Raw genomic sequence first — 16747 nt, 5'->3', positions numbered from 1 at the left:
TCTAATAGCCCAAATTTGCCCCAAATCTTCTGAGCTGTATTCCTAACAACAGTAAAGGGTAACTTCTTATCCAGGAAATTGCTCACCAAATAATCTTTCTATTTCAAACAGCCTTCTTATTCAACATTTTTTCTACTCTCAACCATAACAGGGGGATGATAATCAAAATTCATATGCTTCTCAATCATACCGGATTGAGTAAGAATGTCCTTCCACAATGAACCAACATTAATTGGGGCTAATGCTGGCATATCAACTTTAGAGTGAAGCTTTTCTGTAAAGCTAGCTATGTAGTGCTTCAGAACGACGTCGTTTTGAAAAAAAACCAGTAAATAAAATAAAAACTGGAGATATTCTAAAGCAGAAGCAAGAAGCAACCAACTCCAGCAACTTCTGATTAAACCTGCAAAACTTCCTAACAACTTCCCGCCCCACCGGCACAAAAAAAATAAAAAAATAAATAAAAATTAAAAAAATAATTTCAGATCTGAAATTTTCGAAGGAAGAAGAAGAGGAGGAAAAGAATAAAGAAGAGATGGTGGGTTGGGACAAACTCCCCAGCAACACGCCCACCTGCCCCACTGGTGACCTCCGGCAAACCGCAACATTCCCTATCAACCCTTACTTGCCCCACCAGTGACCCTTCTCCACCCACCAGCACGAGCACACGCGCACACAAAAAAAAAAAACAAAAAAACAAAACAAAAAAAGCAGTTCTGAAATTCCAGCCCATCACCTCTTATTTTGTCTTCTTCACTTTTTCTTCTTTTTCTTCCTCCTCTTCATCGCCGCAAACCTAGATTTAAAAATTTCAAATTTACAGCGGCGAAGAAGAGGAGGAGGAGGAACTCACTGTTCTTACGCTATGTTTGATTGGAGAATTTGAGAAGAGATTTGGAAAAGGAAAGGCAAATGCAATCCTATTTATATTGGGTTATAATAGAAAACATATGGGAAAAGAAAAGTAGGAAATAAATTAAGAAATAGGAGGACCTTTTAGAACCTCAATTCCTTTTATATTTGTGAGAAAAGACCCGGAAAAACTAGGAGGAAAAATTTATTGGGAAGAGAGAGTTTCATTGTTCATGGCTTCTCGTAGGACACCATTCATGAGTAGCTTCAAAAAACCACCACCAACGAGTTTTGAAGATCTAACTCCGATAGCAAACTCTGATTAGCAGCATCGTTCAGCAAACCCTTCCAATCAGCGATCATCATTTGCTTCAATTGGTAATCTTTTCATTGCCTGAAATTTTCGATCAGGTATTTGTGCTCCTCTTTCACTTTCTCTTACATTCTCATCAAACTCAGATCCATATTGATTTCCATGGATTTGTTTATTTATGTTCAAGCTGCTTTGCAATTTTGCTTCGAAGTGAAATTGCAGATCTAACTCTGGTAGCAATCTCTGATTCGCAGCATCATTCAGTAAGCCCTTCCAATAGGGGATCAAGTATTTGTGCCTCTCTTCAATCACTGAACTCGATTAATAATTCATTGCCCAAAAATTTCGATCAGGTATTTGTGCCTCTCTTTCGTTTTCTCTTCTTCTCTCGTCGAACTCAAATCTGTATTGAAAATTCCATACATACACACACCTATATATGTTTTTATTATGAATCAGAGATTATAGATACATGGATTTGTTTATCTATGTTCAAGCTTTGCAATTTTGCTTTGAAGTGAAATTGCAAAAACCCTGTTTGTTTTCTAAGTAGTTTAATGATTTAATATCTTCATTTCACTTCTCATCACTTTAATGAGATTAAATTGGTTTTACATTTGCTGTTTGTTTTATTTTATCTGTTTATATGTTTGTTTGCTATAACAATTTGCTTGTTATAGTTTATAGATGTGTGCCTATTTGGTTTATTTCACTTTCTTTTATTTTGTGTTTTTTCATGATTTCAAGCTTTATAAATTAACCCTTTCATTCTCGTGAAATGTTTGATTGAATGTTTATAGGTAAATTACAAATATACCCTCTGAGGTTTGATTAAAATATGAATTGCCTCCTGTGGTTTGGAAAATTACAGCTATCTCCCTGTCAGAATTTTTTATTTAACAGAATTAATTGAAAAAGTGAAATTTCTAACCATTCACCTATACAATAATAAAATTATCTAAATTATTAATTAAAATAAAATTTTAATATTATTAAAAACTATTAATTAACTTGATGATTTATTAATAAAAGGACCTATTTGTTATGATATGGGGCATAATGTAGTTTCTAGAACCACAGGGGGTAATTTGTAATTTAAGTAAACTTTAGGGATGTATTTGTAATTTACCCAATGTTTATTTGAAACGTGAGCTTTTGGATGGTCTTTTGCATTGGATTAAATTAGTTTTGGGTAATATGAGTATAGATCATCTTAGATGAATTTGTAGGAGAGTAGAAGTGGTGTAGGATGGAAACAGTCCTATTATTTGGTACATGTTAACTTCAAGCATAGTATTTATTTTAGTATTATTTAAATTAAAGGGGGTAGACTCTATTGCGCCTTAAATTAGTTGATTGGGAAAACATGTTTGAAGCATTGTACCCAAATGGGTTGTCATTTGAGTGTTGTCTAGTCTATGAACTTTTTTATGAATCATTTCAATTTTGGACTAAGAACTTTTTGATGTATCATTGCAACATGGAAACATTATTAACAAGCGGATATGATTTTTTTATTTTAAAAAATTGTAGATTCATGATCAAGAGGAATGGGAAAAGTATAGAAAGTGGGTAGCCACTTGTGTAGCTATGTATGCTTCATATGTTGTCAACCTTGTCTCAATTCTTCATTGTCGTGATCATATAAGGAAGTCAATTTCAGAACAAGGAGATTATGAAAGATATGTCCTAATCAAACGCTTATGCTTGTGAGGAAATAAGGTCAATTAAGGAGGGTCTAGATGCAGTTGCAACAGCATTTGATCGTGGTAAACCTTTAAAACTATACAGATGAACAATTATTTGAGGAGATTGGGAAGGTTTATGGCATGAGTGATGCTTCTCGAATGAAGGTGTATCAAGTTCTTACTAAAGAAGTGAGTGATGCTCGAGCGTACCTAGCTTGCCCTATTGAACGCGGAGGTCATTGGTTATCTGTTAAATTTGGATTTTCAATCTTTGATGCATAGTACTATTTTTCTTTCTTTAGTACTTTTTTATTTGAAATTTTAAGGGATTTAGTAAACCTATGAAAATATCATTAAGCTTGGATTTTTTGTATGTAGACTTTCTTAGTTGCATGTCGCACTTGAATGGTAGATTCAGGGCATGTATGTGTCCTTGAGATTCCAAATGGTTTATGTTGCACTTCTTTATGATATTATGGATGTGAATGCTATGCACTACTTATCAAGTTCTATTTTAATGTTGATTTTTTTTTTTAATGCTTGTGAGACTATTCCAATAAAACTATAGATCTGTAACACTGATTAATACTTTAATAATATTAACTTGATCATCATTATGTTCAATTTAAATAGGAACTCTTGGAATCATGAACAAATTTGAAACAAAATTATTTTTTTATTTTGGTTTTGATTCGATTTTATAGGTGTTAACTGTTTAGTTTGGCTCTTAAAATCACAAAATCAATAGACTATTTGATTTGGTTTTCAAAAACTTGCTGAAATTTTTTTTTTCTAAAATATTAATTAGGTGAAAGAAATCAAAAATATTTACCATTTTTATACAATTTTATTTTTTGGGTGACTATAAATAATTTTTAAATTTTTTTTAAGGGAGACTTATTTATAAGTCATTTTTCAGACACTTATGGTAGGCTAAGTCCTGTGTAATTTCTTATAGAGTCTCAAGTCCTATTTAGATAGGAATGTATTCCACAATATCCTACATAAACGTAGCATGACATGACACTTACATAAACGTAACATAACGTGACACCTATATAAACGCAACATAACGTGACACCTACATAAACGTAACATAACGTGTCACGTTACGTTTCACAAACTTAATGAGTTTTTATTTTTTTAAATTGAATGTGGAAACGTTGCTGGTTTATGTTGGTGTCACGTTACATTTCATATAAATATGATCTATGATAACATTCAATTTTCTATATGATCTACATAAACGTAACGTAACGTGACACTTACATAAACGTAACGTGACACCTATGATCTATGGCAACATTCAATTTCGTATAACGTAACGTGACACCTTGAATGTTGCCATAGATCATAGGTGTCACGTTACGTTTAGGTGTCACGTTATATGATCTATGGTAACGTTCAATTTCCTATATATGATTTTACTATTATTTATGATATTAACAACTAATATTGAGGGTAAATGTGTCAACAAACTTCCCACAGGATTTATGGAAATATAAGTTTTTTAGTAGGATCATATGTAGCATAAGTCTCCTTAATAGGACTTATAAATAATTTTTCTTTTATTTAAAAAAAAATTAATTTTTATTTTTATCAAATTAATTTTTATTTTTTATTTTAAAAAATTGAAACTTTTTTCTGAAAAACAAACCGAAGCACTTTAATCATGTACACTTTTATTTTCGTTATTACAATTCACGACTACAATTCTTTGTTCTTTTTTTTATTGAAAAGAGAGAAAAAAAAACTGCTTCCTCGATTAAAAAAAAAAAAATTTAATTAAATCTATCAGTCATATGCACCAATTTGTAGTCAAGCCATATTAAACATATTAGGAAGTGAAACAGACACGTTGATGGAGATGACTGAGGCATGTGTGATGATGGGCAATGAGAGAGAGTTTCTGAAAAATGATTTCTTTTCCTTCTTCAATTCCCAACTCAACCAAACATAGTTGGAATTTGGAATCCTAATAATTCTTCCTCTTTTTCCATTTCCATTTCCATTTCCTTTATCAAATTCTCCAATCAAACATAACCTTAATCGTCGATCTTGGTCATCATTTTTTGGCGGCTGCTCTCTCAGATTTGGTAATGGAAGTTCTCTAAGATTTGGGATGTAAGGTAGAGAAACAGAAGGACGTCAAAATGAAAAGAAAGAAAAGTAACCAAAATGACGCCTTTTGATAAGACAATCTCAACCTTCCATTTCTTTCACTTTTGACGCGACACAATCTAAATTGAAAGAGAAATAAGAATCTTGACAAATGAATGAAGAATGTTCAAGCAATGTATTGTAATCGTTGTTGCGGCCAAATCGCCTGACAAGACATTCTCTTTCTAACCCATCTTGTGGTTACTAGAAACACTGTTGAGTCTTTTGTCCATGGAATGAGACTCTCTCTCTTGACACATCATACTATCGAACTCTATGCTAGAGGTCAATATGTGTTGTAGGCTTTAATATCAAAAAGGCCTTCAAACTGTAATCAAGAAAGTTGAGTTTTAACATTGAAAAATAAAGATAAAAGTGGTCTAAATTCCTAATAAATGAGCTATCCACAACTTTCACCATTTCTACAACCGCCTCTTTTTTATTTTTTATTTTTTTATTATGCAACAATGAACTGAACCCTAGACATGTATCCCACAAAAAAGATCTAATAAGGTACTTCTAACTATTTTCATGTCCACATAAAATTATAAAAACATTTCCTAAACAAAAGGGCAAAAAAAAAAACTCAACTCCTCCTTAGTTCATTTGAGGATTGGCTAAGCTCCAGGCATTTAGATTTTCAATTGTAATTGTCTCAGTACCATTGTTAAATGCATATAAATGTGCATCCATTAATACTGCTCGGGAAGGATAAACCCTAGATGTAATGCATGTCTTTCCTTGTGCTCCAAAACTTTCCACAACAGAGTGATCAATCTGCAAACATGTTCATAATTAGCCATGTCATTCAGAGAGAGAAAAAGAATTTTGAGGAACACTTTTTTTATAAAATAAAATAAAATCATACCAAACTTCTGAGTGACAGCTTCTTATGAGTTAAATCTGCATCCACAAAACTTGCATATGATGGCTTATACACTTCTTTCTTCAAAGAGGAACTATCAAAGTAGCCAAATGCAAAACCTAGTTAGGACTTAATTAAGAGGAACTATTAGGAACAAGAAAATGGCACACATATACATAGAAATATTACAAACCTTGTTGCATCAGAGCACATGAGAACAACATGCTTGTTTGTTGCCTTAAAAACTCTAAAGAAGATGGGAGTGTATTGTTCAAGGTGTTTTGAAGCCAATGTTAACAGGCCAAATGGTCCAACCCCACCTTGAACAGTCGAACCCTTGTGGCTGCAAAGCGTTTGGGCATCCATGTGAACCCAACTAGGATCCAATGGCTCTGCCTTGTCCAAGCTTGGGAATGAGAAGATCACTTCAACATCAGCCTAGGAAGACATGAGTCAACCATTTATGAAAATGCTATTGAACTTGTTTGAACAAAGTAGCATTTCATTATTCATAATGTGACAAACACTAGAATTATTCAAGGTAAAAAGCGTACAGAATGCAATGCGGTTGCACTATATTCATTCTGGTGGAATATAGGCTTTTTTTTAGAATGAATACAGCGCTCTTCGTATTTTATTTGGAATTTTTTCTGTGCTTCTATACTTTTTTTTCTACCATAAACATGATGACATTAGGGAATCTACTTTAAGAAAACAAACCTGTATAGCTGTAATTCCTTTAATTTCAACGTAATCTCCCAGATTGAGCTTATGATCACTCAAGTGAACTTCTTCCCTTCTTAGAGTTTCTAATTCTTCGATTGGCCATTGTACCAATTGTTTTCCACTTGTATCAAGCCAGACCTTTCGCGGTATTGTCTAAAATAATGTCATAAAAAATAAACTAGTAAATTCTTAACCAATAAAATGGAGTTCCTCAAATATTGGTGATCAACATGTATTTACCTGAATTCCAGCCCATCCCTTTTTGACATCCTCCGTAGGGGTATCTGACTCATTAGACCATCCCAACAAGATCCTCCTATTCTTACTAGCATCAAAAAATGTCTTTGAAGCATAGAAATTTCCATAATCGTACCTCAACCCGTTCCAACCATCAATGGATGTATTATCTGGCACATACCTATCCTTTTCGCGAAAATACGTTCCAATTGTATAGTACTCAAATCTTGTCTCATCAAGGCTCACCTTTAGGACATGTTTGATATTTCCCTCGATAGCCGAAGTTTCCAATCCGAATGCACTATCCATGGACACCGGGTAGAAATCTGGGCACTCCCACATACCCGTCTTAGCCTTAGAATGTAGTGGGTGTTGGGCTTTAATCCATTTCAAGAAATCCCTACTCCTAAACAAATATACCATCCCTCTACCTTTTCTCTTGCTACCCACCAAAATCCTCCAATGCCCATCTTTGTCCCACCATGCAGTAGTCGGGTCACGAAATTCTGTCTTATTTATACCAATGCCGGGAAATACTAATGGGTTGTTATTGGGCTTTATCCATTCCTGGAGGTATGGATCTGAATAATTAGCAGGTACTGCATAGTTTTGGACCTGGGTATTGTTTTTATCAATAATTCCGGTATAGAGTATGACCGGTTTATTGCCAGGAAGGATTGTGGATGACCCAGACCAACACCCGTATTGATCAAACAATTTTGAAGGGTAGATTGCAAGGTCCAATGATTTCCAGTTGATCATATCAGTGGATACTGAATGAGCCCAGACAATGTTGCCCCAAACTGCACCTTTAGGATTATACTGGTAAAATAAATGGTAGATTCCTTGGTAATACATTGGTCCTGTTAACATTTAGATTGCAAAAAAAGAGAAAGAAAATATTACAAAACAAATGGAGCAAACATAAATATACTAATAAAATAGGCTATTTGCAAAAATAAGTTTGCTTTCTTGATTGCAATGAAAAGTAACTTAAGGCTTTTTAAAAAAAAAAAAATTACTCACCATTTGGATCTGTGGTTTGTTGTTTGAAGACCAAAATTGAATACAGTAAAAAACAAAAACAAAAACAAAAACAAAGAAAGAGTCAGTAATAATGGCAGTGGCAGAAATAATATAGGTAACCAAAGTTTTAGAATACAAAAGCATCAAAATTAAGGTAATTCATGATGGTAATCATGGAAAACAAAGAGAATGTAAGTGACAGGAATGATGTATGAAATGAATACACAAGAAGACGGGTAAACTAATATGCATGATTGAGGTTAAGAATCCGAATTCCCATCATTTAGCAAAGTAAAAAGAAGCTTGATATATATGTATAAATAAAGTCATCATGTAATCATTATTGATCCTTGGACCTCACTAAAATAGCCCAATTGATTGGGATTAAGTTATTTCGAAAAGAATATTTTAGTTAACTTGTGATATAACCCTTTGTTGTAAAATAAAGACACTATATTCAAAATTAATAGCAACAATGAGAAGCAGAAAGGAGTCACCAGTGCAAGTGTTGATGGAATGCAATCTCTTTGAGAGTAGTTTCTCAACCCTCTGAGATAGTAACTCATTGCAATAAGTATCGATGGTCTACTAATACGATCTCACATTAGTTAATATAGGCCTTGGCTATGTGCATATAAGAGGGGTGTCTCTTGTATTGTCAGAGAGAGTTGTAATTGTTTTCAAACCATAGTAAAACTGTAGTAACGGAGGACGTAGCCCTATTTCGAGGTGAACCATGTAAATCCTTAAATTTTTGTATATGTCTATGATTGTTTCAATTCGTATTATTTTTAAGTATTGTTAAATTCCTAACACTACAATAGACACCACTGCCCATTCCCATTCTCACACCTTTGGTTTACCTACATTGAACCATGCTTTATCCATTGATGTTATTTGGTTGTTGAGGTTTTTCTAATATGAATTTAAGGTGTTTGATGGAAGTTCTATGTGAAATGTACGGTAGAAGCACTAGTAATTGTGATGGGGATTAGGGGTAGTGGGGCCTATGGTTGTGGAGGTTTGGATGTGGTGGCTCTAATAGGGGTTGACACCAAATGCTTGATGAAAGTCTCAAATAGCTGAGCAAATGAGTGACTTTGGTTGGTAGAGTCACCACAAAAAAATTAAGGTTTTAAAGACCAAAATTTAGGATAAAATTATTTTTTAGGGATCAAATAATAAACCATTTTGAGACCAAATTATTTTTTCTTTGAAAGTCTATTTATTAGTGACATTTTTAAAATTTCGCTAAAAGCCTGGTTTTTAACTTTTTAAGACGATCTTTTAGCAACTATTCTCGTGACAATAAAAATTTGTCTCTAAATGTCTTTTGCAACAAAATTTTTACTTTTAAAAATCAAAACATTTGATCTTTAAAACTCTTATATGTTTTAATGAGTGGATATGAAATTTAGTGAGAGTAAAATAGACATTTTTACAAAATTAATTAGTGAATTAAGAGTAATATGTTAGTTGACTTAATGGTTATTTGGGGGAGGGGGGGAGCCGTAATGTGACTTTAAATCTCATAGAGGGGTATGTAAGTTCCAAAAGGTCCGTAACATTAATGTAATTGAACCAAATCTTAAGTGGTGTCAATGTAATTTATTGCTTTTTCTTTTTTTCTTTTTTTTTTCTTTTTTTATAAAGTATGTTATTGTTTTCATATTTTCAAAAATAAATGATTTGTAAAGCAGATTCAAGATAAAGCAGAGAAGAGTCAAAACAGATTTTTTATTAATATTCAAATTGATCTCACTTGATCATGTACAGTATTTATAAACTAATATACTCTACCTAACTATAGTTACATTTAACTATAGTTCTAACAACTTTACAACTGCTAGAGTTAATACTAACTAGTGCTAACTAATCTAACAGACTTCAGATGAGGTGGAGTTGTTTTGATCATGCTGGTGCACCTGCTTCGGCAGTGTTGAGAGTGAAGACTGCAACTGTGAAGGTGAAGGCTGAGTTTGCTTAACATGCCCCGTCAAGCTGACAGGAGAAGAATGAGCCAGAAGCTTGTGTTGAAGAAAGTTAAACCGAGAAACTGGAAGGGGTTTTGTGAGGATATCAGCAATCTGGTCAGCAGTAGCAAGATGTTTGATAAGCAACTGTTTGGAAGCAACACGCTCACGAACAAAATGATAGTCCACTTCAATATGTTTAGACCGAGCATGAAAAACCGGATTACTAGACAGGGCAATGGCAGAGAGATTGTCACACCATAGAGTAGGGGGGACAAAAGGAATGTGCAGATCCCGAAGAAGCATGCCAAGCCAGCTAAGCTCGGCTGAAGTCTGAGCAAGAGCGCGATATTCAGCTTCAGTGGAGGAGCGAGAAACAGTAGGTTGTTTCTTCGCAGACCAAGAAACCAAGTTGGGACCCAGAAAAATACAAAAGCCAGTAGTGGACCTGCGGTCAAGGGCATTCCCAGCCCAGTCGGAATCCGAATAGGCAGTGAGAACAAGAGGGCCAGGCTGAAACTGAAGGCCCTTATGAAGAGTTCCTTTCAAATAACGCAATAAGCGTTTGACAGCATTAAAATGACTAACCAAAGGAGCATGCATATGTTGACAGGCAGAGTTGACAGCGAAAGCAATGTCGGGGCGAGTAATGGTCAGATATTGAAGAGCCCCAACAATACTGCGATACAAAGCAGGCTGAGCAAAAGAAAGATCAGAGTCGGGGAAGCTGGAGGATTTAGTAGCCATGGGAGAGGCATAGGGCTTGCAGTGGGACATCCCAGCTTTGGCTAATATCTCAGTGGCATACTTAGATTGATGCAAAAAGAAACCAGCAGCAGACATGTGAACAGAAATGCCTAAGAAATAATTCAGAAAACCCAACTCTTTCATGGAAAAAACTTTATGCATTTGAGCAAGCAATGAGGTAATATAAGAAACATCACTCCCAGTTAGCAAAATATCATCAACATATATAAGTAGAATGGTGATGGCAGATGCAGTCTTCTTAATAAACAAAGAAGAGTCACAATGACTACCAATGAAACCTTGGGACAAGAGAAAAGTGGAGAATGTAGAAAACCATGCCCGAGGAGCTTGCTTAAGCCCATACAAGGCTTTATGCAATTTGCACACCTTATGAGGATGAGAAGAATCAATAAAACCGGAGGGTTGAGTCATATAAACCTCCTCATGAAGGACACCATGCAAGAAAGCATTAGATACATCCAATTGTTTGATAGACCAACCAAAATGAAGTGCCAGACACAATAAAATGCGAATAGTAGGCTGCTTGGCAACAGGACTAAAGGTTTCTGCATAGTCAATACCCTCCTCCTGGAGATAACCTTTAGCCACTAACCGGGCTTTATAACGAGCAATGGAACCGTCAGAGTTCTTTTTCAAGCGATAAACCCACTTACACCCGATGACATTCTTGTTGGGTGGAAGGTCAACTAAGGACCAAGTATGTTGGAGTTGAAGGGCATGAAATTCTTCATTCATAGCCTGAGTCCAAGCTGAAGATTGAGAGGCTTCCTTATAGGAAGAAGGTTCAGTGGGAACTTGAGCCAGATGAGCAGTAGGAAAAAGAGAAGTAGATTTAGACCGAGTGACCATAGAATGAGTGTTGGAGCGTATATGAGGAGCATTATGAGTAGAAACTGGAGCAGAGAGAGGTAAATCAATAGAAATGGAAGAGATAGGAATAGGATAAGAAGAGGAAGAAACTGGAGGATGAGGATTGGACAGAGGAAGAGCAGTAGAAGAAATAGGGTGATTAGCAGAACTAGGAACAGGAAGAGGAACAATTGGAGGTGCAGAGGAGGATATAGTTCTCTTAATCTTGAATGGATTGCCCGCTGAGTATAATGCTTTTAAAACTTCCATCCGCACCAGATCTGATTCCATGTCACTTGCAACTCTGAGTTCTTTACTTTGTTCTGAGGAGATTCATATTGAAGCTGCAAATAAAAGTTCTCAAGCATCTGAAATTCGTTTTGCCTATGCTGCAACTACCAGATCCTTTTCTAACAGAGGTGGTTCTAATGGTTCTCCTAGAGGCTACAGAGGTAATTTCTCTAACCGAAGTGGAAGTCGCTATTTCCGAGGATCCAGCTCTCGTCGCGGAGGAAAAAATTTCCAATCTCCACATCTACCGTTTCAGCAGTCTCAGTCTAGTGCATCTTTTCAGAATTCTCCACCACATCATACTGGTTCTCTAATTGTTTGTCAGATCTGTGGCAAATACAATCATACAGCCTTGGAATGTTGGCATCGCATGGATCATAATTTTCACACAACCTCTGGTACACCTAAAGCAGCATATGTGGCTTCTGCTTCTCCATCTCAATTTCAGTCCTCTTCTGCTCCTCCTACTTGGTATGTTGATTCTGCTGCAACCAGCCATATTACCAATGACTTGAATCAGCTTTCTGATTATCAGCCTTATCAAGGCACTGATCAAGTCACAATAGGCGATGGTTCTTCTCTTCCTATCCATCACATTGGTAATGGTTTGCTTCCAACTCCTTCTTTTCCACTTAAACTCCAACAAGTTCTTCATGTTCCTCATATTTCTTCTAATCTGTTATCTGTTCATAGACTCGCATCTGATAATAACTGTTCTGTTATCTTTGATGCTGATAAGTTTGTTGTTCAGGACAAGGATACCAAGAGCATTCTGTATAAAGGCCTTAATTCTCAGGGTCTTTATCATGCTCCTCAATCAGTTTCCATGTTCTCTTCATCTTCTCCACAGGCCTGTTTCAAGAGTACCAATTCTCCCACTGCTGCTTCTTCAACTGCTGCTTCTGCTCCAAATTGGCATCTCAGACTTGGACATCCTTCATCCACAAAGCTTCATCACATCCTTAACACTTTTCATTTGCCTTCTCACCCGTCCTCTGGTTTATGTCCTCATTGTTGTGTCTCTAAGACACATAGGCTTCCTTTTAGTTTGTCCAATTCAACTGTTAATAAACCTTTAGCTCTCATTCATTCAGATGTTTGGGGCCCATTTTCTGCCTCTGTATCAGGCTACAAAGTATCAGGCTACAAGTATTATGTTGTTTTCATTGATGATTTTAGCAAATTTACTTGGTTGTTTCCGCTTCATTACAAGAGTGAAGTATTTTCTAAATTTCTTGAATTCAAAGCTTTAGTTGAAACTCAATTTTCTACATCTCTTAAAATTCTTCGCAGTGACAATGGTGGTGAATACTTATCTACTGAATTTCAAAATTTTCTTAAACAAAAAGGTATTTTACATCATCTTACTTGTCCTCACACTCCTCCTCAAAATGGAGTGGCTGAGCGAAAACACAGACATCTCATTGAAACAACTATTGCTCTAATGCATCATGCCTCTTTGCCTTTAAATCTTTGGTTTGAGGCACTAGCTACAGCTGTCTTGCTAATTAATAGATTACCTACTGCTAAGCTTCACAATCTTACTCCTTTTGAAATGTTGTTTAATAAACCTCCAGATTATTCTTTTCTAAGAATTTTTGGTTGCAGGTGTTATCCTTGGTTACGGCCCTACACTAACCACAAGCTTCAACCTAAGTCCATTCCATGTGTTTTCATTGGTTATCATCCGTCAGTAAAAGGGTATCGCTGTCTTGATCCCTCTACAGGTCATATCTATCTTTCTAGGCATGTTGTGTTTGATGAAACTTGTTTTCCTTTTGCATCTTGTTCTTCTTCTTCTTCTTCCCCAGTTCCATCAGTTACTCAATTACATTCTTTTTTCTGGCCCTCTACTTCTTCTTCTGTTTCTTCTTTCAGCTCTCCTTCTTCTGTTTCTCTTTCCTCCTCTGCACCTCCAATTGTTCCTCTTCCTGTTCCTAGTTCTGCTAATCACCCTATTTCTTCTACTGCTCTTCCTCTGTCCAATCCTCATCCTCCAGTTTCTTCCTCTTCTTATCCTATTCCTATCTCTTCCATTTCTATTGATTTACCTCTCTCTGCTCCAGTTTCTACTCATAATGCTCCTCATATAAGCTCCAACACTCATTCTATGGTCACTCGGTCTAAATCTACTTCTCTTTTTCCTACTGCTCATCTGGCTCAAGTTCCCACTGAACCTTCTTCCTATAAGGAAGCCTCTCAATCTTCAGCTTGGACTCAGGCTATGAATGAAGAATTTCATGCCCTTCAACTCCAACATACTTGGTCCTTAGTTGACCTTCCACCCAACAAGAATGTCATCGGGTGTAAGTGGGTTTATCGCTTGAAAAAGAACTCTGACGGTTCCATTGCTCGTTATAAAGCCCGGTTAGTGGCTAAAGGTTATCTCCAGGAGGAGGGTATTGACTATGAAGAAACCTTTAGTCCTGTTGCCAAGCAGCCTACTATTCGCATTTTATTGTGTCTGGCACTTCATTTTGGTTGGTCTATCAAACAATTGGATGTATCTAATGCTTTCTTGCATGGTGTCCTTCATGAGGAGGTTTATATGACTCAACCCTCCGGTTTTATTGATTCTTCTCATCCTCATAAGGTGTGCAAATTGCATAAAGCCTTGTATGGGCTTAAGCAAGCTCCTCGGGCATGGTTTTCTACATTCTCCACTTTTCTCTTGTCCCAAGGTTTCATTGGTAGTCATTGTGACTCTTCTTTGTTTATTAAGAAGACTGCATCTGCCATCACCATTCTACTTATATATGTTGATGATATTTTGCTAACTGGGAGTGATGTTTCTTATATTACCTCATTGCTTGCTCAAATGCATAAAGTTTTTTCCATGAAAGAGTTGGGTTTTCTGAATTATTTCTTAAAGCAGATTCAAGATAAAGCAGAGAAGAGTCAAAACAGATTTTTTATTAATATTCAAATTGATCTCACTTGATCATGTACAGTATTTATAAACTAATATACTCTACCTAACTATAGTTACATTTAACTATAGTTCTAACAACTTTACAACTGCTAGAGTTAATACTAACTAGTGCTAACTAATCTAACAGACTTCAGATGAGGTGGAGTTGTTTTGATCATGCTGGTGCACCTGCTTCGGCAGTGTTGAGAGTGAAGACTGCAACTGTGAAGGTGAAGGCTGAGTTTGCTTAACAATTTGTAGATAGAAAATTTATAAAGAAAGCACACTGAAAATGATGTATGAATGGTATTTTGAATATGGGAAATGATTTGGATCCCTAAAATAACCCCCTAATCCCCCTAATTTTCATTTTGGGTAACTGTTTTCTTTTTTTTTTTTTTTTTTTTACTTGATATGGAAATTAGGGGGATTAGGGGGGGTTATTTTAGGGGATGTAGCATTGCCCTTTGAATATTATGATGAGAACAATGAGGTGTAGGGCACTCGAGGCTGGCGTGGGTTCTAGTTGTGTATCAGTGTTATAGGTGTGGGGCTCAAGATTTTGTTTTGTTGTTTTATTTGTCTTTTAAAATATATAAATTGTGACTTAGGAGTTGGTTGTAAAGACGCGAGTAGCAGTAGTAGCAGAGTGTTTTACTCTTTGAATCTCTCTTAATGCGTTCTTTTTTCTTTGTACCTTTAAATTTTATGTTTTTAATGAAATTTTTTATTTGCTGATAAAAAAAAATAATAAAAAAAAAACATCATTCTATATTTTATATGAAAGCTTTATATAAAAGATATATTTTGAAAAATGAAGGCATTGCTACAGTGCAATACAAAGGCACTACCACTAACCTCAATAAAATAAAATTAAAAAAAAAAAAAAAAAGAGAGAGAGAGAGGCTTGAATAAATGTGTGATTATTACCATTGATCCAGTGGTGTTTGGGTTGAAAGTGGAAGCCAGTTCTGTGGATGTGGTTGAGTTCAAGGGGAGGAGGAAGGGACTGGTACTCCCTATACACCTTGTGGGAAGCTTCCACGCTGCCATTAATGTTGGCTATGATGATCATCATAATCATCACAACAACCCCATTATACCATATCAAACCTTTCAAACCCCAAACAAACTTCAATGCCTCCATTGGGTTTTGACTGAGTGAGAGAGACTGAGAGAGAATAAAAAAACAATAAAAGGAACAGTATGTATATCACATAAAAAACAGAAAAACAACAGTGGAAATCGGGAAGAAGTTAGGATATAGAGAGATAGAGAGAGGATTTGGTCTTATCCATCTTAAAAATAAAAATAAAAAATAAAAAAGAGAGAGGATTCGATTTGAAAGCAATGGTGCCCCAGACACTAATTACTATAAAATTATAGATTTTACCTATTATATAAATTATAAAAATTCAAAACTAATAAAATTATGCTATATAATCTATTAATATATCAGTTAATATATCAATTAATATATCAGTTGGTATTCATTTGAAAGAGACTGAAGGAGTCAGGAAACTAAACTAAAGGATAGGAATAAATTTGGATAATTTTCACATTGACCGGGAGGTGGTTTCATTTTATCTTATTTATTTATTTATTTTTTGATGAATTGCATGGCTTTTTTATTTTATTTTATTTTATTTTTTATTTTTAACACTAAATTGAGTTGTTGACGTTATATATGAAGAAATGTATGTTAGGACTTTGAGAAATAATACCTAATGAAAAATGTTAGGTCTGTTTTTTATAAAAGTTACTAATGTTTGAATTTATGATGTGTATTCTATCTAAAACTTATTTGTTGTGATTATGTTATGAATGTAACCGCTTATGGATAAATCTTACAAACTATTGTAATGAGAAAAGTTATGATATTGTAGTGGTTTTGTTACAAAAACATTATAGTTATATTATGTATGTTCTGATATATGCATATAAAACTTTACTATCATTAATACAATAAAAATTTACGTAAATTTCATTAATATCTAATCATTTTACAAATGTCACATGAAATGATAATTAATATGTGATAAAAAGAAAAGTTGGCAAGTGAAATATTATATTATTGCTTAATTTCTC

General features: G+C 35.0%; 1 protein-coding gene across 1 annotated transcript; it reads right to left on the bottom strand.

Annotated features, from left to right (window-relative positions):
* Nucleotides 1-5347: 5347 nt before the first annotated feature.
* LOC114281878 (beta-fructofuranosidase, insoluble isoenzyme 1) lies at nucleotides 5348-15817 on the bottom strand. Its single transcript, XM_082893417.1, has 7 exons — nucleotides 15590-15817; nucleotides 7868-7876; nucleotides 6845-7704; nucleotides 6599-6757; nucleotides 6072-6316; nucleotides 5882-5972; nucleotides 5348-5790 (listed from the first exon to the last, which is right to left on the bottom strand). The coding sequence occupies exons 1-7, from the start codon at nucleotides 15804-15806 to the stop codon at nucleotides 5611-5613; spliced, it is 1761 nt and encodes a 586-aa protein (XP_082749543.1). The 5' UTR covers nucleotides 15807-15817; the 3' UTR covers nucleotides 5348-5610.
* Between the last annotated feature and the right edge of the window lie 930 nt (nucleotides 15818-16747).

This window comes from Camellia sinensis, chromosome 10 (genome assembly GCF_055761805.1).
Source record: "Camellia sinensis isolate YWXY chromosome 10, ASM5576180v1, whole genome shotgun sequence".
NCBI lineage: Eukaryota > Viridiplantae > Streptophyta > Magnoliopsida > Ericales > Theaceae > Camellia > Camellia sinensis.
This window is presented reverse-complemented; position numbering and strand designations above follow the sequence as displayed.

Excerpts from the sequence above, each read along its gene's own strand:
- LOC114281878 (XM_082893417.1), bottom strand. The coding sequence starts at position 15,806 with ATGGAGGCATTGAAGTTTGTTTGGGGTTTGAAAGGTTTGATATGGTAT. Across the intron at positions 6,317-6,598 it reads AAGGAATTACAGCTATACAG|GCTGATGTTGAAGTGATCTT; the intron begins GTTTGTTTTCTT and ends ATGTCTTCCTAG. Across the intron at positions 5,973-6,071 it reads ATGTGCTCTGATGCAACAAG|TTCCTCTTTGAAGAAAGAAG; the intron begins GTTTGTAATATT and ends CTACTTTGATAG.